This window comes from Podarcis filfolensis (assembly GCF_964270895.1).
Source record: "Podarcis filfolensis genome assembly, chromosome: 13".
Lineage (NCBI taxonomy): Eukaryota > Metazoa > Chordata > Lepidosauria > Squamata > Lacertidae > Podarcis > Podarcis filfolensis.
Genome location: NC_139615.1, coordinates 18,329,670 through 18,353,334, shown reverse-complemented (window position 1 = coordinate 18,353,334; position 23,665 = coordinate 18,329,670). Strand labels below are relative to the sequence as shown.

Below are 23,665 nucleotides of genomic sequence, written 5' to 3'. Positions count from 1 at the left end.
GGTCTGCAGGAGCCACCCAATCCAACTCCAGGTGGAAGTGAATCCACAACCTGATTGGCCTACAGGAGAATCCCAGAATTAGCCAATCATGTGGGGCCCATTGTGTAAATAATGTATATAAAGCAGACATTTCGGGGGAACTTCCATTCCTCACTACTATGAGCTGAATAAAGAGCATGAAATCCACACTCGACTCCGAGTATATTTTACTTTCGCAGCTGCTTCTTCTTCTCACCTGTCTTGTTTATACAGTGATTTGTGTTTGGAGTCCTCACTGAGGTGGTCAACTTGCCTCTGATCTGTGCCACATTGTAATTAGGGCTTCCTCCATACATTTTTTTATATAATTACAGACATCAAGACCATAGCTGTCAACGTTTCCCTTTTTTAAAAAGGGAAATTCCCTTATTCCGAATAGGATTCCTCGCAAGAAAAGGGAAAAGTTGACAGCTATGATCAAGACTAGACCAGAACCCTTCTTCCCAACATTTAATAGTCAAATGGCAGAGTTTGTACTAATTATTTTATACAGAGCATTATTCAAGCGTATGAGCCTCCACAATATTCCAGGGTGGTACACAGCCAGATTTGCTGCCTCAAGTGAGATCGGAGCCTGAGATGAGGCCATCTCTGGGGAGGCGTGGATGGGGGTGGCGGGTATGCAATGATGAGGTTGCTGGCTTTCCTTCCCATCCCTACACTCTTCCTGGCACCATGTGTGGCTGCTTACTTAATGGGGAATGCCAGTGGTTGTGAAATATACAGCAACGGAGGGTGTGTGTGCTTGTATGTTATTTGGTAATCTATGGAATTTGGCAAACAGGAGGGGCACTTTTAACCCGGGACTGAGTCACCCATCTCAGAAACTCCCAGTTTCTGTCTCAAACCCCTTAAAAATATGCTAACCCTCACCAGCAGCCCCCCCCCCGAATGCTCAGTGACGTTTCTGTTAGCAATGCTACAAGCATTGGGGATCCGCCACCAGCACGCAACTGAGTCCTGGGCCAGGGTGAGGCAAAACTGTACCATTGCCCCCCCCGGCCTCTTGCAGTTGGCAGCTCTGAACCACACTGGGAGCCACCCTCTGGAGCAGGCCGAGGCCCGCTCTGACAGGGTCCGCGCCGTTCTGTCAGGAATTAGAGGAATCTGCTCCATAAACACAGCTCACCACAACACTCACGTTGCAAAATCACAGATGGTTCTCTCTCTTCTTCCCCAACATTCAGCCCCCTCAAACAAACTGCTTGGACCAGTTTCCCTCCTAAAGAACGCAGCCGAACTGAGTCACAGGGCCCCTTCCCCATAGCAGGCAGTGCTCAGCAGACTGGACCTTTAGAGAAGAAGGGATGAAGACCCCGTTTGGCAGAGAAAGGAAGAAGAAAGAAGACGAGGCAGGACATGGCTGAGAGCTGTTTGACAGTCTTCTTTGGGAGGTTGTGGACTCTCCCATCCTTGGAGGATTTTAAGCAGAGATTGGGTGGCAGTCTGTCATGGATGCTTTTACAGTGGTACCTCGGGTTACAGACGCTTCAGGTTACAGATGCTTCAAGTTACAGGCTCCGCTAACCCAGAAATAGTACCTCAGGTTAAGAACTTTGCTTCAGGATCATAGCTGTCAACGTTCCCCCCCCCCCTTTTTAAGGGAAATTCCCTTATTCTAAATAGGATTTCTTGCAAGAAAAGGGAAAACTTGACAGCTATGTTCAGGATGAGAACAGAAATTGTGTGGTGGTGGCACGGTGGCAGCAGGAGGCCCCATTAGCTAAAGTGGTACCTCAGGTTAAGAATGGACCTCCAGAACGAATTAAGTTCTTAACCTGAGGTACCACTGTAGTTTATTTTCCTGCATTGCAGGGGGTTGGAATAAATGACCCATGGGATCCCTTCCAACTCTGCAGTTCCATGATTCTATGATTGGGAAAGGCAGGGAGAGAGGTAGTGCAGATGGTTGGCACAAATTACGGCGAAGCTGAAATTTCTCAAAATATGTTTTCCTGATATTCCCCCCTCCCTTCTCATTGTTTCATGATGGCTGTCCTCCCAACCACCACCACGTGCCGGAACGATGCTAGTCTGGGGCATTGTGGAAGGTGCTAATGGCTCCCACCTTGTCAACAAATTCGCCGCCGCCACTTGTGACAAACAGAGGGCATTCTTCCCCAACCTGCTGCAAGTTCTAACAGGCTGCAAGTTTTGGGCTGCAAGTTCTAACAGGCTGGTGGGCCTAAGAGGAGTTGTAGACAAAAGACCTGTAGGGTGTGCTAGGTTGTGGAAGGATGACTGGGGGGCGGGGGGGGGTGTAGAAGCTGTGCTACTGCCAATGCTAAAGGTAAGCTCCCCGCTCATGAGCTCTCTCTTCTCGCAGGAGAAACACCCCAACTCTGCTGTTCACAAATGGGGTAGAGAATTCAAGAGATCACCTGAGCACAGTTCTAGGGAAGGAAATGGGAGAAGCACAAAGCTGTGTGTGGACCTTAGAGAAGGCTGACTAAGGGATATTCTTAGAGGTAAGCAGAGTTCCTGGCAGACCGTTTTTTGAGAAGGTTAGAAACACAGGATGCTGCCATCTGCTGAGTCAGTTCATTGGCGCATCTAGTTCAAACATTGCCTATCCCAGGGTAGCCAGCAATGATGGACTCCAGATGTTGGATATCAACTCCCAGCCGTCCCAGCCAGCATGGCCAAAGTTCAGGGATGATAAGAGTTATAGACCAGAACATCTGGATGGCATCATGCTGGCTACTCTTGATCTATTACTGAAAATTGAGGTCTCTCTCTCTGGTTTCTGGCTGGGCTGATTCCCAGCCCAACATGGCAAAGCAAGGAACTGAATGTAGCACTTTCTGCATATGCTTTGCAATCCCTTGCCCAAACATTATGGACGTGGGGGTTGAAGCAGCAAGTCAAGTTTTCCCCACCACACCTAACTCTGAGATTTTTATTTGTATTGAGAGAATATACTTTGACGCCCCACACGATCAGGACGACTGTTTCTCATAATAAGAACAAAAGAATTGTTGTACTGTCACCTGGTAGCATTTTTTTTTTAAGGCCCTATAAGTCAAATTCAATTAAATCTTGGATATTTTAAATAGAAAATAGGTATTTCCTGTTGGCATCCATCTGCCTTGAGAGACAATGGAGTATGAAGTCAAACCGCTGTGTTAGGAGCAGTAAAGTGACCTCCCTGCGGTGCCATGAGTATCCTGGGCTGCCCAGAGACAAGACCCCTCTCTTGGCCTCACTGATGAGGTCTGAAGGAAAGCAGAGCAATACGTTTGGCACCAGCTTGGCTGCAGAAGTTGCTGGAAGGAGACGCACAAGGCGCCATCCAACTGTCTTAGGGACTTCGCTCCGGATTTGTGTAGGGTTTACTCCTTAGTCTTTTCTTCTCCCAGAGATAGTCCACAAGGCAGCAGAGGTTTAGAAGCTACCTTCCCCAGTTGACAAGCCTCACCTGCCCCTCTCTTCCCTCTACAGCACATGTAGAAACCGCCTTATTGACCATCGGACTAAATATTGGTCTCATCCACTCAATCCGCCAGAGACTATCTTTGCATGCAAGTATTTCTAATATAATAAGTATTAAAATAAAACTGAAAAATTTTCAGGGTGATAAATGGATGTCTTCGAAGAGCCACTGGATGCAGTTGGACGCCCTTTGACCCCAGTCAGCACAACCAGTGGTCAGGAAAGCCACAGGTTCTCCATCCCATCTAAAGATTCCTTTATAAAGATGGACGCCACGGAATCCCTAACTGCTGCTGTCTGGAAGTCCCCAGCAATCTTAGTCGGTCACTGATCCCGCCCAGAAAAGGAGTTGTTCATTGCTTCAAATGCATTTCAAGCCAGGAAAGTTGCATCAGGTTTGCATATTTTTATTTACATACTTTTTATATAATTAGCACGTTTCCCCAATGAACGTCAAGCTCTCCAGTGGTGGCTATGCTGTACTTCCATCATGTGCCCTCCACCCTGAGGGCAAGCAGCAGTTTGGAAAAATAAATCAGATTTTTAAAAGTGCAAGTGCACATTAATAATAACACGAACACAACGACAGAGTAAATTTCTCTCTAGCAGCGTATATACGTTCCCACGGCACCAAATTTGCCTAGCCAGAATAGCCTGGAGCTCCTTAAATGTGAAAAGCCCTTCACTGTCATGATATGGTTTGCAAAAGCAATAGGTCCTCGGACTTGTAGTCTATGCAACCATGAGGGCTGGAAGACTACATTAAGATTCTTGTAGAAGTCCATATAAAGTAAAGGTAAAAGGTAAAGGACCCCTGGACAGTTAAGTCCAGTCAAAGGCGACTATGGGGTTGCGGCGCTCATCTCGCTTTCAGGCCGAGGGAGCCGGTGTTTGTCCACTGCTTTCCGGGTCATGTGGCCAGCAGGACTAAACCGCTTTTGGCGCAACGGGACACCATGACGGAAACGCTGTTTACCTTCCCGCCGCAGCAGCACCTATTTATCTACTTGCACTGGTGTGCTTTCAAACTGTAAGTTTGTAGGAGCTGGGACAGAGCACCAGGAGCTCACCCTGTCCAGGGATTTGAACCGCCGACCTTCTGATCGGCAAGCCCAAGAGGCTCTGTGGTCGTTGCATGATGATGGTAGGCCACGCCCTACCCAGCTCCTTTTCCTTCCCTTCCAATTACCGCATTGGACCAGAAACTAATTTTTAGTGTACAATTTGGTATTTTATAACGCTTAATATTCTAATGCAGGTGTGGGGAAACCCTCCAGATGTTGTTGAACTACAACTCCCATCAGCCCCAGCTTGTACTTTATGGAAACTGTCAAAATTAGGCTACGGCAGGTGGTGGTGGCAGGTAATAACTATAAAAAAAATATGCAGCCTATTCTTTACAAAACATTAACGGCAGCCAATGTTAAATTAATACAAATATCCTTTCAAATAAATATTCCCTTTAATACTAGATTAATTTTTTTTTTGGGGGGGGGGAAACAGCTTTGAGCTATTTGGCCAAAATTTCTTCAACATGTTAATTTTAAAAGACACACATCAAGGGTAAACCATTTGAGCAGAGCTGCTTGCAAAGGAACACTTAAAACAGAGGAAGTTTGAATGGAAAATAAAGCAGTCGAAATCATTGTGTTCTTCAACAAATTCTTTAACAAGTGTGAAAACTGTCGGGGGGGGGGGCGGGGGCGGATCTGGTTATAGTATTGCCAAACTCCTCTCCTTCCAGTCCACCACAATGGAAATTCAGCATAACTCGTTTCCAAATAAATCATCAAGCTTTGACTATATATATACATATACACAGAATATCATATTCTCTTGCACAAGACTCCTTGAAAGTAGCTGATCTGATTCAATTCCCCCCCCCAAAAAAAGATACAACTAGAGATGAAAGGGCCAAGTTGTTAAAACCTGGCAAAACTTTTATGTACACAATGAAAGTGGGGGAAATGACGTTTTCCAAATACAGTTTGTGAAGGGTAACTTGGTTTGCCTCAAATAGAGACTGCCATCTGGTGACAGGAGGTGGTAGTGCCCAATGTCAGCTTACATTAACTCCATGGAATGAAAGTGTGAGTTTGTCAGTGGGAAAAATCCTTTAAGGGTGATCTTGTAGAAAAGCTTGTTCCATAGCTTCCCATGTCTCTCCTGAAGGAGGAAACATTCCTGAGATACTTAAAACATTTCAGCCGAGCTATTCTCTTATTCAAGTAAAGATAGATGGATAAATCCTGGCAACAGAAGATTTCTTGCTGAAAAATACTCATGAGTTGGCAACTCACCCTGATGGAAAGTGGAGACAAAAGTTTTGACTACAACCACTATGATGCAGTGTGTAAAAATGCAGATTTATAGCCGCAAGAATATGATGCAGTGCAACTGCAAGACAAATAATGCATACGGCAATATCCAGGCCTAGATTTAACTGAAAAATTCAGGGACAGGTGGGGAGAAAGAGATAGCAAACAACAGGAATGCACAGAAATGGAAGAACGGTTGATTTGACGAGTGGAATTTCCATGGAGATCTGTTGCAAAGCTTGTAAAATTTAATTAATGATAATAATTCAATCCAGTTTTCCTAGTGAGCCAGACCTAGGTCCATTACCTTCTGTAAAAGGTAAACATTATTTCATTTTGTATGAAAGGAGATAAGATGACTGCGGCATGAATGTTCTCTGTTATAATGAGGAAGAGTTGCTGCTATTCCATTTCCCCCCGTATTTGGGGAGGGAAGGCGTGTGGGCTGGGTGAACTGTAGAATTGGAAGGGACCACAAGGGTCATCTAGTCCAACCCCCTGCAGTACAGGAATCTTTTGCCCAACGTGGGGCTCGAACCCACGATCCTACAATTAAGAGTCTCATGTTCTACTGACTGAGAGAAGAGAGGTTTCTTCTGATGACTATTTCAAAAGGGAGTTGGAGAGAAAATCTGGGATATGATTTGAAGGCGGTAATTTGCTTTACAGGAACATATGCTCAACAACAACAAGTTTAGCTCAAAACAAACGCTGCTGTAGAATGCAGATCTTGAGTGATGTGGGGACTTTGGGATGATGGTGTGGCTTCAGAGCCTGTTACTATGCAGTTCCTCAATGCTTCAACAGGGGGCACTCCCACACCAAACGGGGCGATCTCCCATCTACGGATTCAAACCCTCCAGTTTCCTTTTCTGTTTTGCCATCACAGCCTCTAGCTCTGATACTTTCCCAGAATCCTGGAAGAAAATAATGAAAATGAAGAATGGATATAATATTGTTCTGGCTTCAAGCACGCCCCAACTTTCCCCAGTCCCACCGTGGTGCATTTAATTATCAGAAAATTGTAGTGTCATAGAAAACTACAGTGGTACCTCGGGTTAAGTACTTAATTCGTCCCGGAGGTCCGTACTTAACCTGAAACTGTTCTTAACCTGAAGCACCACTTTAGCTAATGGGGCCTCCTGCTGCTGTCGCGCCGCCGGAGCACGATTTCTGTTCTCATCCTGAAGCAAAGTTCTTAACCTGAAGTACTATTTCTGGGTTAGCGGAGTCTGTAACCTGAAGCGTATGTAACCTGAAGCATATGTAACCCAAGGTACCACTGTAGTTTGTGGCTTTCCTGGACCCCAGGAGTCTTCCTTGGTGTTTGGTTTTGTGTTTTTGCTAAAGCCCGGTAGACTGCTTCCTGCTCAGGGATACAAGAAGCCTTGACTTGCATCACCACCCTCCCAACCCTTAGGAGAAGCTTCAGGGCTCCTTGTACCTCCAATAGGGCTCTCTGGACTGTGACCTGGCTGTAGACTCGAACTCCTTCCTCTGGGCTGACAGCTCTGAACTCATCCTTCTTCAGGGAGAAAAGCTGAGCTCCGTTTAGGACCCCCAGAGCACTTACTGTCCTGTGAGGAGGAAGAAAGAGTGAGTTATGGGGGGTGGGTTATGGGAAGGAAAGGGAATTTCTGCTATTTACACTCATAAAACCTTAAACAGGAAACAAGCAGGAAACAAGTGTTGCCTGGATACACACCATACATTTAAAGCACATCCCTGCCCTCCAAGAATCCTGACAAGTGTAGCTTGCTAAGGGTGCCAGCAATTGTAGTTCTGTGAGGGGTTAACAAAAGTTCCAGGATTACTGCAATTGTATGGTATGTACATACAACTAAGTCGCACCGCTACAGGTCTTAAGCTGTGGGATGGAATATCCATGCAGATGAAGAGCAGAATGTCTAAAACATCATTTAAATTATCCACGGTAGACAAACAGCGACCCATCGGAGAGTATGGCATCTCATGGACCTCTGAAAACTGGTGTTGGGTTAATGAGGGAATAGGGAGTCACCACAGCCAATCAGAAACCTTAACCAGGAGCACAGAAAAAGGAACCACAGCTAACAACTGGGCAACGGCAAATCATTAAGAAGCTAAGAGCTATTGAGCTATTCAGGAAAGTGGAAGCTGCTTCAGATAGAGGCCACTAAAGAAGGTGCTCATAAAACAGACCAGCTAGGAAAACTGGGTAGGTTAAGTTGACACATGCAGGCCTCACGATTGGCGAATGTGCAACATGAATCTGAGGAAGGTAATTGCAGACAATACAGGAAAGGCAGGAAGCTGCTTTGGGAGATATCAAGGAATATGTTTGGACTTTCATGGCCAACCTACATATCTTCTTAAAGGAAAACAGAGGCCAACTCACAGTGGGCTGAATCCTTTGGCCTCCAGCCAGGTCCGAACTTGAGCAGGGTCTGAATCGTATCCCAAAGGCAGGTTGGTGTCTGCAGCCCGCTGGATGTGAAGGTTCCTGCTATGGCTAGTTGTCCCATTGGCCAGCCTCAGGGCGAGCTCCTCGTTCACCGTGTTGAAGCGCTCTGCCGGGGCAGGAAGTGATGTCACACATGGCGCAATTGCAAACGTTTGGCTGGGTAAAGGGACCCCTGACCATTAGGTCCAGTTGTGGCTGACTCTGGGGTTGTGGCACTCATCTCGCTTTATTGGCCGAGGGAGCCGGCGTACAGCTTCCAGGTCATGTGGCCAGCATGACTAAGCCGCTTCTGGCAAACCAGAGCAGCGCACGGAAACGCCGTTTACCTTCCCGCCGGAGCGGTACCTATTTATCTACTTGCACTTTGACATGCTTTTGAACTGCTAGGTTGGCAGGAGCTGGGACTGAACAAAGGGAGCTCACCCGTCGCAGGGATTCAAACCTCCGACCTTCTGATTGGCAAGTCCTAGGCTCTGTGGTTTAACCCACAGCGCCACCCGTGTCCCTCTTGGATGGGTAGGCAGACCAATTAACCCTACTTCCCACAATCAGATACAACAGACTCCAATCGCTCTATGTGCAGTTCAGAAATTCTCCCACGGAACCCTGTGTCATGCCATGCGAGGACAGTTGTATAACAGCCTTCAGATAGCAAAAAGCCAGTCCACCACACCTCAAACTGCACATTTCAGTCTAAATCCTTCATCCATGCGACTCTATTCCAGTTCTCATGTAAGTCGAGTGTTTTGCATCCTTATACTGTGCTTCTGGGAGGGAAGGACGACTCTTTATACCTTTCGAGCTCGAAAAAGCCTCTTGTGAAAAATGCTAAGTGACGCTGACAGCTTGTCTGATAGGAACCAAAAGGAGATCCCTTTGTCACGGACAGGGTGGACGCGAAGGAATGGGGAAAGGAATCAGCTGGGAAACCACCAAGGGAAGAAAGCTCAGACCCCAGGGAGCGTTGGTGGGACAACCATGAGCAGTTTTGACGTGCTTTTGGCTTCAAAGCAAGCAGAATCTGAGGCCCTGGCAGCTACCAATATTCCAGAGGCTCAGCTTCCCTTAGAGCCTGTTAGTCTCTGTTAGTCACAACCACCAATTAGTGTTCAGTTGTTTAAAATCATGTAATAGAAAGTGCTTTGCCCTAGAGCCAAGGTTTTGGCGTCCCTTAGGAAATGTGGCCTTTTTATTATGATTATTAATTCCTTTCTATACCACAAACTCATATAAATAGATATATATATGTGGTGTGAAGAATTTTAACTAAAACCAACTCTGGGCTGAGTAGCCATGTTCCCCATGTCACATAGCAATGAGGAAAGTTTCAAAAGCAGTTGGTCATGTGTTAAGAACATCAATTCCACTGGTAGCAGAAACTCCTTGCATGACCCTCTTTAGATCCAAACCATTAAGAGAATTTGTTTCAAATAACTCTTTTCCCCCCCTTCACAAAGGGGGTCTTAATACATTTTTAGGGATCTAGAATGACAATGCATTCAAGTATAAGCTTTCCAAGTACAGTTACAGATAGGTAGCCGTGTTGGTCTGCCATAGTCAAAACAAAAAAAAAAATTTCCTTCCAGTAGCACCTTAAAGACCAACTAAGTTAGTTCTTGGTATGAGCTTTCGTGTGCATGCACACTTCTTCAGATACACAAGCTTCTTGGTTTACAAGCTATAAGGAACACCATTTCAGATAAAACCACAGCGGACTTTGCCACCAAACTCTGCCAATTTGTCCTTACCCACAACAACTTCAAATTCGGTGATGACCTGTTCCTTCAGATCAGCGGCACAGCAATGGGCACCCGCATGGCCCCACAGTATGCCAACATCTTCATGGCAGATTTAGAACAACGTTTCCTAAACTCCTACCCACTCAAACCTCTCTTGTACCTGCGATACATTGATGATATTTTTATCATCTGGACACATGGTCAACAGACCCTGGACACCTTCCACCAGAAATTCAATTATTTTCACCCCACAATCAACCTAACAATGAATCAATCTATGCAAGAAATACATTTTTTGGACACTACTATAAAAATACAGGATGGACGCATAGACACCACCTTATACCGTAAACCAACTGACCGACAAACATATCTACATGCCTCTAGCTACCATCCCAAACATACCAAACAGTCCATTGTATATAGCCAGGCACTACGTTACAGCCGTATCTGTTCCAATTCTACAGACAGAGACTCTCACCTAAGAGATCTACAGCAAACCTTTTTAGAACTAAAATACCCAGCAGATGAAGTTAGACAACAGATCAACAGAGCCAGACAGATACCCAGAGAGAACTTGCTGCAAGACAGACCCAAAAAAGAAAACAACAGAACACCTCTAGTCATCACATACAGCTCCCAAGTTAAAACAGTACAACGCATCATCAGAGATCTACAACCTCTCCTGGACAATGACAGTTCTCTTTCTCAAGCTCTGGGAGGAAGACCTTTCATTGCCTACAGACAGCCACCCAATCTTAAACAACTCCTAACCCACAATAATACTACAACCAGACGTAACACGGACACTGGCACCAGAGCCTGCAATAAACCCAGATGCCAACTTTGCTGCCACATACACCCGGACAACACCATTACTGGCCCCAACAACATCACACACACCATCTCGGGACTATTTAATTGCTCATCGTCTAACATTGTATATGCCATCAAATGCCAACAGTGTCCTTCAGTTCTCTATATTGGACAAACAGGCCAAACCTTACGCCAAAGAATAAACGGACATAAATCGGACATCAAGAATCACAAGACAGAGAAACCAGTAGGAGAACACTTCAATCTCCCAGGACATTCTATACAATATCTCAAAGTAGCTGTGTATCTGAAGAAGTGTGCATACACACGAAAGCTCATACCAAGAACTAACTTAGTTGGTCTTTAAGGTGCTACTGGAAGGAAAAAAAATTTTTGCTTTCCAAGTACAGTATAAGAGGCTTTCAATTTATCAAGTGACACTGAATGTTTCACAAAACATTCACGAAACCCACAATTTCTAATGGGGGTGTGAGCACCTCATAGACCTCTCCCTAGTTGTTTCCTCTATGCTTTCCCAACCTTAAATTTTTCGCATTTTTTAAAAAAATGTCCTTGTCAGAATTTTAGTGCAAATTTCACTTAATATGCAGATTTTTTAAAAACACATTTTATTGCCTATAATCCTTGCGGCCTGCCGCATAAGCTATTGTGTCCCCTGCTCTGTGCTGAGATTTCTCCTACACCTCTTGAACCAAAGCTACGGTAAAATGGTGAAAACATAGCTTATGCTCCCCAGAGCTCCCCAGTTCCACATACAAAGGCAGCCTTACCTCGCTCACTCAGGTCCATGTTAAGTGCCTCTGTGCTGGCCCAATTTCTGCCATTTGTGTACAGACTTTTGGTCTTGGGTGGCGGCTGAGGTGGACTTTTCTAAGTAGAGGCAGAGGGAAAAAGCAAATATTAACAGCTCGGCCTCCAGAAAAGCCCATCTCCTGGTGGAACGTCAACTCACAAAGAACACGCTACGCTAATATTGCAAGTGCCAGTACATCTGCCTTCCCACTAGGGATGGAAGGGTTTGACAATTTCATTTCTCTCAGTTTCACATTTTTTTCCAGTTTTAAATTCAGTCCTCCTTATTTCTGCATCAATTTGTGAATTAAAAAACCCAAAACAATTCCCATTAAAATTCTTCATTTTAGTGTGAATTTCTCCTAATAAGCACATTTTAGTCTGCAGTACGCCTTTTTGCAAGCAATTTCTTCTAATAGTAAGCATTTTTAGACGTCAGTTTCACCAGTGTATTCATTCCTGTATACATTTTTGTCAACACTGCTTGGCTGGAGAACTGCATCGCAAAATTCAGATTAAGTGTGAATTTTCGCAGGATGGCTGTGTTTCAAGATTTAGATAAATTTATTGTCATTGTCCGTATATACACAGTATACACAACAACGAAAATCAAACAACCCCCCAAAGACCGGGTTCACATACACATTTACACGTATCTCCAACACTCTCATCCTATTCAGACATAATCTATAAAACATAACATAATCCAGAATATAACATAACCTATTTAAAGGCATAACATAACCTAAAACCTATCTCATTCCTTCCTACTCCCTGCTTGCTATTTCTTGCAACTGGCCCTGAGATCATTATTTAGTGCAATCAGAGCTCTTGGATAGAAACTATTCAGAAGGCGTGTGGTTCGTGTTTTCATTGTCCTATATCTTCTGCCCGAAGGCAACAGTTCAAAGAAGTTGTGAGCAGGATGGGTGGGATCTCTCAGGATATTGTGTGACTTCTTCAAAGTGCGAGACGTGAAGATCTCATCCAGGGTTGGTAGTTGGAGCCCAATAACATTCTGGGCAATTTTAATTATTCTCTGTAAAGCTTTTTTATCCGTTTCGGAGCTGCTCCCATACCACGATAATACACTATAGGTTAAGACACTCTCGATGGTACTGTGATAATAGGACAGAAGTAGGTGCTGAGATAGATTCAGTCCCCTGAGCATTCTCAGGAAATACAACCTCCCCTGCACCTTCCTCACAACCATATTAATATTTGCAGTCCATGAGAGGTCCTCAGAGATATAAATGCCCAGGTATTTAAAACTACCAACCCTCTCCACCTCCTCGCCATTTATGTACAATGGTAAAAGTACACTTTTCTTTCTCCTAAAGTCAATTATGAGTTCTTTGGTTTTTTTGGTGTTAAGCATAAGATTGTTTTCTTTACACCATTGAATTAACCCCTGTACTTCTTTCCTATAAGCAGTCTCATTGTTCTCACTAATGAGCCCCACCACTGTTGTATCATCCGCAAATTTGATGATTGTGTTGGACTTATACAGTGGGGTGCAATCAAATGTGTACAGGGAATAGAGAAAGGGACTTAGCACATATTGTGCTTCCCATAGGGAAGGGACTTCCCTTTGGGAAGTTCCCAAAGGGACTTCCCATATTGGTTCAGAAAGCGAACATTTGATAGGTTCACCTTCATCTGCAAACTAGAATGAATTTCTCCCCTGCTTCCCACTGCCTTCCAGACTGTCCTGGTTTTTAAGCATGTCTGAACAGTTTGGGTCCCATGCATGTTCTTATGCCGTGTTGATTTTAAAAAGTGGCAAAAGCATTAAACTGCTTTCTTTGGGGCATTTCTAGCAAATCTACATTGGTGAGAATGGATTTTAAAAGTGTCCCGACCTTCCAGGGAAATCTTATTTATTTATTTAATAATTTTTTAAAAAAATATTCTGTACCCATTCCCTAAATCGTGAGCCTAATATTTCCCAGGCTTGTTCAAGATTCCATGGCAAGGATCATTTGAGCATAAGAGTTGTGCTGTTGGATCAGACCAAAGATCCATTTAGTCCAAAATCATCTTTCTAACAGCATGTAGACATTTTTTTTCTGGGAATGAGGAAAGCATGCAGGGCAGAAAGGCAACACCTATTCCCTGGTTCTGCCCAGAATCTGCTATGCAGAGGTACAAATGGGACCTGTAATAAAACGATGCTATTTGAAGTGCTCCTGTTTACTGTTCCAGCCAGCCAGTCATGTTGGATACCGTATTTTTTGCTCTACAAGACTCACTTTTTCCCTCCTAAAAAGTAAGGGGAAATGTGTGTGCGTCTTATGGAGCGAATGCAGGCTGCGCAGCTATCCCAGAAGCCAGAACAGCAAGAGGGATTGCTGCTTTCACTGCACAGCGATCCCTCTTGTTGTTCTGGCTTCTGAGATTCAGAATATTTTTTTTTCTTGTTTTCCTCCTCCAAAAACTAGGTGCATCTTGTGGTCTGGTGCGTCTTATAGAGCGAAAAATACGGTATTTTATTAGAAAAGTGGCACATAGCTCTACAACAAATAAAAGCAAGCAAGCAAGCAAACAGACAAGCTCTAATTAGTGCTCTAAGCCTCACCTTGGATATCACTGGGCTGGTTCCGTTGACCTGAGGAGCGCTGTTGTGGTTTAGAACTGGGGCAAGAATATTATAAGGGACGTAGCCAACCTGACCGTAGTGGTTCTGAACTTTCCACCACTTCTTGCTGTCATCCAGGACCTAACGGCAAAGAAAAAGGAGACACGTTCCTAGCTAAGCAAAAACTTGGTTCTAGGTCTGGAATTGCCCAAGAAAGATGCTAGATTTTTTTTGGATGCCACAACTGCCGCTAGGATTTTGTTGGCCAAAAATTGGAAAGCACAAGAAGTGCCAACAGTGGAGGAATGGCAGATGAAGATGATGGACTTTTGGGAGCTGGCCGACCTGACCGGAAGAGTCCACGACCAGAAGGAGGAGGAGCACCAGGAGGAATGGATGAAATTTAAAGACTATTTAGCTAAATATGCTAAGATAACTTAAGTAGAAATACTTGCAAGTATCAGACTGGCTTTGGATTTAAATATGTGATGTTATAGAATAATATGTTTAAAGGTAATATGAAAGGAAAGAAAGACGTTAATTGACCAAGTAAATTTTATGAGAAATTAAGTTTTGGAAAACTGTTACAATGATATACATTGAAACTCAGCCAGGGGGATTGGAGGAAGTCACCTAACAATGTCAACAAAAGCGGAATTATTATAGTTAGGATTTATGTTTGTTTGTTTGTTTATGTCTGTTATAAATTTGGAAAACCAATAAAAAATTTTGGGGGAAAAACCAAAAACAAAAACTTGGTTCTCAAGTTCCCTGTCAGGGGAGGTCCCAATTCCATTTCACAAACAATTCTATAAATGTTACCTAACCCACAAGGTTTTTGGTAGGCTTCCAACCCACGCCCATTTCTGTTAAGCCATTTAGGGCTCATTCTGTTAGGATATTTGCGTTCCACCTTAAAAGGGAGCAGGATGTTTGTGTCACAGCCTGCGTATTTCCTGTTCACAGGATGTTTATGTTTTCTGTTGCTTTCGTTTCTCTCTTGGTGTCGAAGACACTGAAGCAGGCAGTCATGTTTTTTTGTTCTGATCAACGCTGAATTAAACTTGTAAATATGCTCTCCTGCTGTGCATCTTTTGCTGTGTGAAATCTGCTGATAGAGTGTGCATGAGCCCAGGAATGTGGGAAGCTATTTTCTGGAGCTCGTGTCGCTAATTGCTGAAACTGCGTATCTACGGGAGATCGGTGGACGTCCGGAGTCGACGTGGAGGCAGTGATGGCCTTTGTCTCCCTGGCAGTATCCCAACACATTCATGGCCTACAAGTGTGGTGGAAGGTGAGATCAAGACGTCTAATGTACAAGCCTGCTTCATTGCCTAGGATATTCTGGCTTGGGACAGGTGACCAGGCAACAGGGTATTTCCAAATGCCCTGAGTCCCCAATGAAAGCAGCTTCCCTACAGCCGTGTCCAATCTGCAAATCACATTCCTTTCTATTCTGGCCAGATCAGGAGCAGGGTGGGGGGGTGGGAATCTTCTGGCACTGCAAGTGTTCTGGGACATCAACTCACCTGCAACATTTCTCCATGAAGTACTGAGAGTTCGTTGTTGTTTCTGGCTGTGAAGTTGTGGGTGGAGATCACAGACTTGCTTTCTGGGTGTTTATGTCTGTCAGGAGGGAAGAAAGCACATGGGGTTATGGGCAGGAAGGTCCATGACTTGTGGGCTTTCTAGAATATCAGTGAGGGTTAGAATGGGGGCTGGAAACCCAGCACCCCCAGCTTAAACAGTAAAAAATGGCCACACAGAAGGCTCTGTCTGCATCGATGTGCTTGGGGAATGCCCTCCTTTCAGAAATGGGGCTGGCACAGATGCTATCATTTCAGTGCCAGGTCAAGACCTACTTTAGCCAGACATTTCAAGAGTTTTTAATTTGATGATCATGCAACCCTTTATAAAAATTGTCTTTATTTGTTTGGGTGATATGTTTTACTGTTTATAGCTGATCGTAGTAGTTTGTTTATTTTTAGGTTTTGTATCATGCACTAGTTTCCATATAGATGATGGGCAGGTTGTACTTATTCCAAACGGACAACAAAACAGTTTAATTTCACTCTGTCCATTGCTGTTCCCAAAATAATCTTTCTCCTGGATTTGCATGCTTGTAGCATTTATGTAGTTTTGCGATCTTCATTTGGTTTAAACCACGGCTGCAACGTTTAGTTAATTAATCAGATAGAGAAACCCAATTTTAAAAAATTGTCTGATTAAAAAGGTGCTCTTGATACATGGGGCAGATGGGTGTGTGTGTGTGACCCTTGACCATTAGGTCCTGTCGTGACCGACTCTGGGGTTGCGGCGCTCATCTCGCTTTATTGGCCGAGGGAGCCGGCGTACAGCTTCCGGGTCATGTGGCCAGCATGACTAAGCCGCTTCTGGCGAACCAGAGCAGCGCACGGAAACGCTGTTTACCTTCCCGCCGGAGCGGTACCTACTTATCTACTTGTACTTTGATGTGCTTTCGAACTGCTAGGTTGGCAGGAGCAGGGACTGAGCAACAGGCGCTCACCCCATCGCGGGGATTCGAACCACCGACCTTCTGATCAGCAAGTCCTAGGCTCTGTGGTTTAACCCACAGCACCACCCGCATCCCATATATTGTTCTCATTTGACAGGGAAGACGAGGGGTGGGAAAAGGAACCTCTTTTAAGATGCTGCTGTGATATACGTGCTTGCAGTCTAAAAACAAAGGAAGTATGCATTTTGCTCAGAACTATTGTTTCATGTATTTGCAAACCTGTAGTTTTAACCAACTAGTGGTCCACACTGAGGTCCGTTTACTTCACCACCATTAGCTGATGGGAGAATTAATTCCCACCCACTTCATTTAAGTATTACTTGATAATACTTTTCATAAGAAAAATAAGCGGAGGAAACCATAAATTAAGATCCCCTCACAGGAAACAGGAACTGAACCATTCAAAGGGAAATTCATCAGTAATGCCCTGGCTGTGCTGAACAGGAAGCAATTAATTAGAGACACAAGATGGAAGTTTTTAAAGGCACAGTAACCCTGAAAAGCCTCCATAGAACCCTTCCTGACCACAGCAGATAGGCTGGCGCTGTGGTTACATTTGAAGTAATGGACTTTGCCTCAAATTCAGAGGCCAGAACAATAAAAGAGAGAGGATGAGGTATGTCAATTATGAAACCAATGGGGGATTTGTTGATTGGGGGACAAATCCATTTTAAAACCAATTAAGATATCAATTAAAGCTTTAGTTCAAGTTGTGGAACACTTTCTTCAAGGTTACTTTGGGGTTCAGTGACATTAGTATAAGAGGAATGAACAAGAAACTATTAAACACAGCCTTTCTAACAAAGAGTGGTTACCAGTAAATGTTGTAAGTAAATATTGTACACTTCCTTCAATATCTCAGAAAGGCATGCAAATTTGGGCTTGGCAATATGAAAGTTCACTGAAATTTTTATCACTTGACTAATCTGCTAAAAAGGTCAGGTGATGAATCAACCGAAAGCTATTTCAACCATTCAGCCCTAGCTTTTCATCACTTTTTATCTAGTTGAATGGGGGCAATGATGCAAATTCATGATGACAGGGGAAAAAATGTAATATTGAAGGAAGGGCTAGATAACGCACAATGTGAGATATTGGCCCCCGCACCACCTGCCTCTTTCCTATAGTGAATGGAATTTCCTGCAAGACAAAAGAGTCTCTCGCCCCTCCATGTTGCGGTCCTCCTCCCAGTTGGAGGAGGATCGCAACTGGAACTCACTGGGATACAAAGCTTGCCAAGCACTTCAGAACAGATGATAGGAGATGGAGAAGAAAAGGAATTAGAGCCCTTCATCCCCCACCACCAATCCTACCTTAGCTGGCTGCCTAGTGTCCCCCTCTTGGCTCTCTTCTGGGCGCCATCTTTCTTTAACCGCTGTCCTCTTGTTTTCATCCTGTTATATTTCCCTTCTGCACCCATCACCAGAGCACCTGGCCTTGCCTTCTGTGATACCTCCATTCCTTTATACCTCCCTGCTATAACCAGCCAGCTCCTATTACGCTACCTTATCCCAGTAAACCCAAGAGCCCTTAATTCCTGGTCTGTTCCTTACATTATTCAGCCCTAACAAAACCTCATTTTGTTTCAAGCTAACCCAGGCAGCCTTGTTGTTCCCAAGCCCTGCTGCCCTGGCTCCTTCCCCCAGCCTTTCTAGAAAACCCAGTTCTCCCAGTTCTGTCCTCCCACATTGTACACACAGCCTGGAATGGACTTCCTTTGTGTTTATTTAGCTTCCTGCCAAGCCATGGCTATCCAGGGGCTGAAGAGATTGTCATGTTCTCTTGAGCCTGCTACTTGTGTGCTGTTCCACATCAATAACTCCCTGTGTGCTGTGCCCAAATTACAGTGTTTGGCCATTACCAAAGTGTGCTCCAGTCTATGGCGGCATTCGTGTTAATGTTAAGTGAAAACAAGTAATTCTACAGGAGGCCTATTTAGGAGGGCAATGTCCCTCAATGTCCTCCAAGCCCTCACTGAAGGGGACATCATGTTCAGCAATGTCTACCTGGGGATATAGCCAATAAGTCTACCTGGCTCTGCTCCCGACTGCTTACACACCCACACTCTCTGTGGTGCGCAGATGCATTCTGAGAAGGAACCGTGCGGGCCTTACTTCTGTAATGTGTGCAGAAAGCCAAACTGTGTAGGATCCAACATATTAATTCTGTGCTCTTATTGCTTCCCTGCTTGAACTCCTCAGGGAAACAACTGGGAACCATGCAGCAGCCTAGGTCCAGCATGGTTGTCCTCCACTGTGGACTACAACTCCCATCATCCCTGACCACTGGCCATGCTGGCTGGGGTTGATGGGAGTTGGAGTCCAACAACAGCTGGAGGGCAAAAATGTCGGCTAATCCTTCAGCAGGCACTTAATGGGTGGAAAGGTAGCAACCCTATAATTACTCTCAGCATTATTAATCATCCTCCATATTTCCTAGAGTGAAACCTTGCAAGGGCTGGAAGGTGACATGGAGTGGAAATGTGGTAACACTGAGCTTAATCCGTGTGTGTGTGTTTGACAGGAGCTCCTCTGTACATAGAACATGTTGTACGATCTGGTGTATGTGACTATGACCTGTTCACGCCATCTGTCCAGTGCTGAAAGGCAAGGGCACAGGCTAGCAGAAACGTATGCGTAGATGAACGCATGTGTCTTCAGTCCAGCCACATGGCACTTAAAGAGTCTGGGTACATGTTACACTCACTGTATTAGGGGAATCCCAATGAATGAGAACTCTGCCTATGGTGACTTCTGAAGGGCTTGCCATCAACAGGCAAAGGAAGCTGGAAGGGACAGGAATTGCACACACAGAGTGAAGGAGAAGCTGCCAGCTGTCCCTTTTGTAGAACCATAGAGTTAAAAGGGAGCACACGATGGTTATCTAGTCCAACCCCCTGAAATGCAGGATTCTTTTTGCCCAACACGGGGATCAAACCCACGACCCTGAGATTAAGAGCCTCAGGCTCTAATGTCTGAATTCTCTCTCTCTCTATTCAGCTGCTATTTCCCCCTCCCAATTGGTAGGGGAAAGAAACAGAGAAAATCAGCTGCCAAGAGGAGTGGTAGTCAGACAGAGGTTACCAGTGCTTCCTCCTTTGCCGCATGTGTCCAATTGTGCGATTCTATTATGTAATGAATGTAACGTGAAGCTAAGGCTTTAGCCAAGAATTCCCTGCACTTTTGCAGAAGTACAATTCCCAGTCTTCTTTTTGGGAAGACATGGCTCAGGACTCAAAGTTGTTTACTCTTTTTAATGTCAGTGTTGCTCGGCTCCTTTTCTGAAGGGTTTTCCAGGAAGTGGAGACCTTGGATCTCAACACTTTATTGGAACCTTTTTGTGACTTCTCTATGCAAACAACATCACATCATAAATACTTGTGGAAAATCCACCCTAAGTAATAAAAAGGGGAGAGGTCACTAGCCTAGATTATTTCAGTGACCCGTTGGGACCTTAGTCTATCTTTGTCTTGCCTGAAATCCAGAATTTCTGGTTCAGCTAAAAAAGAGGCATCTGGTTTTAATTTATTTCAAGAACTATGAGGGAACCCACTCCCACCCTGACACAGTATGCATCAGTGAACAGTCATTTCCTCATTTTTGGGCAGTATGTGCACACACACCCCAACACTTATGGGGCCAGAAGTGTTTTTCCACCCCCATTGTATATGTCTACTTTAATTCAAGATATCTGTTGTTGCCCCATCTCCCTTTGTTAAATTGGTTATATTTCAACCTTGTGGATCTCAAGTAAATCATTATGGGCATATCTATACTAAATACGTTTGAAGAAAGTGCAATAGTCATTGTATGACTGAGAGGTGGTTCCTGGGCTGAGGGAGCTAGAGACCACTCACAGTTCTTACCATCCTCATCAAAATGTAATTCTCATGATTATTGGTGTGTGTGTGTGTGTGTGTGTGTGTGTGTGTGTGTGTGCTATAGCTGGAATGCTATAGAACTGAATTACCCCAGAACATTTTGTTTCAGTCTACCACTATCCTTGTTCCTGGCAAGTATTAGGACTCACTGGACAGTTAGGGAGCAGAGGATTACACTAAGCATGGGAGTTGGTATAATGACCAACAAGGCCTGTATGTTTTCTCAGAAACCTCTTTCTTGGCCACACTGGATCTGAATTTACTCTTCAGCGATTTATTAATCTCGTGTCAGTTTTTTTTTTAAGTACTTCTCCCATCAGTGAAGAAGACTAGGAACATTTTTTTTTTTTGTTGAAGCAGATAAAATTATTAAAGTTTTAATAAGCTGGATTCTTTGGCAGCTGCTAACATTTTGCGTTCAGAATTCATTGGTGTGACAGTGGCTAGGCAGGTCCTTAACCACAAATGCAAACAGGTTCTGATTTGGGGAGGTAATTTCAAGTCCCCACTCAACGTTAAATGGCTGCTGATCACTGACCCGAAGCTCCCTTACCTCCCACTTACCCTAACAGCCACCTGCAATTTATACAGACTTATACACCACCCTCACCTAGAGAAGCCCCCAGCCATTCCCACCACCACCACCTTACTAGTCCTATCACTGACTTCCCTGCTCACCACCGGACCCAGCTTCACCCAATGCAGAGAGACAGCGAGAACAGCAGAAAGAGAGAAACAGAAAAGAACAACATAGAATTTATCTAAATTTCCCGTGATCAAACGGCTCACAAATTTTCCCAGCTGGGAAGACCTTCAAGAACTCTCTGCCTGAAAGGCATATTACGCTGAGAAGCAGCCCTTCATCATGACAACGGCCAAGGCCATTCCAATCCCAGCCCTTGCTCTCTCTCTCTCTCTCTCTCCACGCGCACACACACTTCTTTCAAGTTCCCCCACCCTTAGGGTCCAGCAAAGGCTCTGGGGGTCTGTGAAGCTGTGATTTAATTGGATGAGAGCCCAGCACGAAAGGGTTTTGTGCAGCATGGTTGGGAAAGGCCTGTGACTCTGGAGAGCTTTTGTCACTCACAGGAGAGGCAACACAATGGCCAGTACTTTCAGTTCAGTATACAGTAAATTTAGCTTTCTATTCCCATATGCTGCCCCCACCAGTGTTGCACGGGGGCCCATGCATCTGAGGTCACTTGCAGACAACTTGTTTATTGAACATTCATTCTGATTTATATGTTCGGAGGTTATAGGATGTTGCATCAAGCCATGGTTATATCCCATACTTTCTGGTACATTTGCCCATCATTTTCCTTATTACAAAAAGTCAGATTTAAGAGGAAAGTGGCTTTGTTGTGCAAGAGCACCAAACTTTAATCGTGCCAGTATGTTACAGAATCTCCCATCTGCAAAATAGCAATAGTCCATATTATCTGCTGGGATGCGGGTGGCGCTGTGGGTTAAACCACAGAGCCTAGGACTTGCCAATCAGAAGGTCGGCGATTCAAATCCCCGCGACGGGGTGAGCTCCCATTGCTCTCCCTGCTCCTGCCAACCTAGAAGTTGGAAAGCACGTCAAAGTGCAAGTAGATAAATAGGTACCGCTCCGGCGGGAAGGTAAGCGGCGTTTCCGTGCGCTACTCTGGTTCGCCAGAAGTGGCTTAGTCAGGCTGGCCACATGACCCGGAAGCTGTACGCCGGCTCCCTCGGCCAATAAAGCGAGATGAGCGCAGCAACCCCATAGTCGGCCACGACTGGACCTAATGGTCAGGGGTCCCTATATTATCTGCTGCACACAGAAATAATATTCTTAAGGTTTTATGGGGGCCCTCCTCTATGTAGTAACATAAAATATAATAATAATAATAATAATAATAATAATAATAATAATAATAATTCTTTCTTTTTAAGTAGTTTTTTATTAAGACTCTCATAAATATATTAAAAAGGGAAAGCCAATATCCCTATTCAGAAAGCCTTCATTTTGCGGTTCCAGACACAGTAAGACAGAAAACAGACAATGCTGATCAAATTCTGAAATTTTGGGAGAACTTTACCAAAACTTTGCCAATCCCATCCTATCCTTCAGTATAAGAACAGCCTGCTGGATCTGGCCAATGACCCATCTAGTCCAGCATCCTGTTCTCACAGTGGCCAACCAGATGCCTATGGGAAGCCTGAAATACCTTCCCCCCTCTCCCACCTTTCCTCTCTCCTTGCCTCTCAGATCCAATTTCCAACCCTGCCTTCCAGGGTCCGTCCATCCGTCCATCCATCCATCCATCCATCCATCCATCCATCCATCCATGCAAACATCTCAACACACCTTCCCAAATATAAAAACTGATTGGCCAGAGGCTTGAAAGGGACTTACCCATTGGCTGCAATTGTGGCAGCTGATTGCTGTAACAGAGGAGAGTGGGGAGGAGAAACAGATAAATGGTTAACTAGTAAGACTGCACAGTCACCTTAACCCAACATCCAGCTCAAGGCAGTATCCTCCCCAAGTTATCACCTCTAACTGATTAGGCCTGAAGTCATACTGACTGTAGTCAGAGCCAACCTCCCTCCTGCAACCTGGTGCCCTCCAGGTGTTCTGGACTACAGTTCCCATCAGCCTCAGTCAGCACAGCCGTATGATGCTGGGGCTGATGGGATTTGCAGGCCAAAATGCCTGGAGGGCAGCAAGTTGGGAAAGGCCAATTCAGATCCACTCTGCCTCTGGCGTACCCAACCCTAAAGAAAGCCAGTGCGAAGTGGTGGCTAGAATGTTTGGCCAGCAAGACCTGCGTTCACATCCTCACGGAGCTCATCAAGCTCCCTGGGTGGTCCCGGGCAAGCCTAATTAATGTGTAGTTAAGATGCACAGGAAGATACAAGATTGGACACTTCTAGAAGGAAACTAGACAAATTTATGGTAGTTTTATTACTGGCTGAATAGAGCTCCCATTTTCAGTGCCACTATGCTGATGAATATTAGGGAGAAGAGGGGAGGACAAACAATGTGGGATAGATCTTGCCTTAACAGCCTGCTTGAGGAGCTTCCCTGAGGTATTTAGTTGGCC

The 23,665-nt window shown here is 44.7% G+C and overlaps 1 protein-coding gene across 1 annotated transcript in view; it reads right to left on the bottom strand.

Annotated features, from left to right (window-relative positions):
- Positions 1–3,862: 3,862 nt before the first annotated feature.
- The window catches only part of EPS8L1 (EPS8 signaling adaptor L1), a 39,535-nt gene continuing 19,732 nt past the window's right edge, over positions 3,863–23,665 (bottom strand). Inside the window, exons 15-21 of the mRNA XM_083580172.1 lie at positions 22,975–23,003; positions 15,708–15,804; positions 14,179–14,319; positions 11,579–11,678; positions 8,167–8,338; positions 7,234–7,366; positions 3,863–6,706 (exon numbers count right to left, since the gene is read on the bottom strand). Of these exons, the coding sequence (XP_083436298.1) occupies positions 6,632–6,706; positions 7,234–7,366; positions 8,167–8,338; positions 11,579–11,678; positions 14,179–14,319; positions 15,708–15,804; positions 22,975–23,003 (747 nt within the window). The 3' untranslated portion in view covers positions 3,863–6,631. The remainder of the gene's footprint in view (positions 6,707–7,233; positions 7,367–8,166; positions 8,339–11,578; positions 11,679–14,178; positions 14,320–15,707; positions 15,805–22,974; positions 23,004–23,665) is intronic.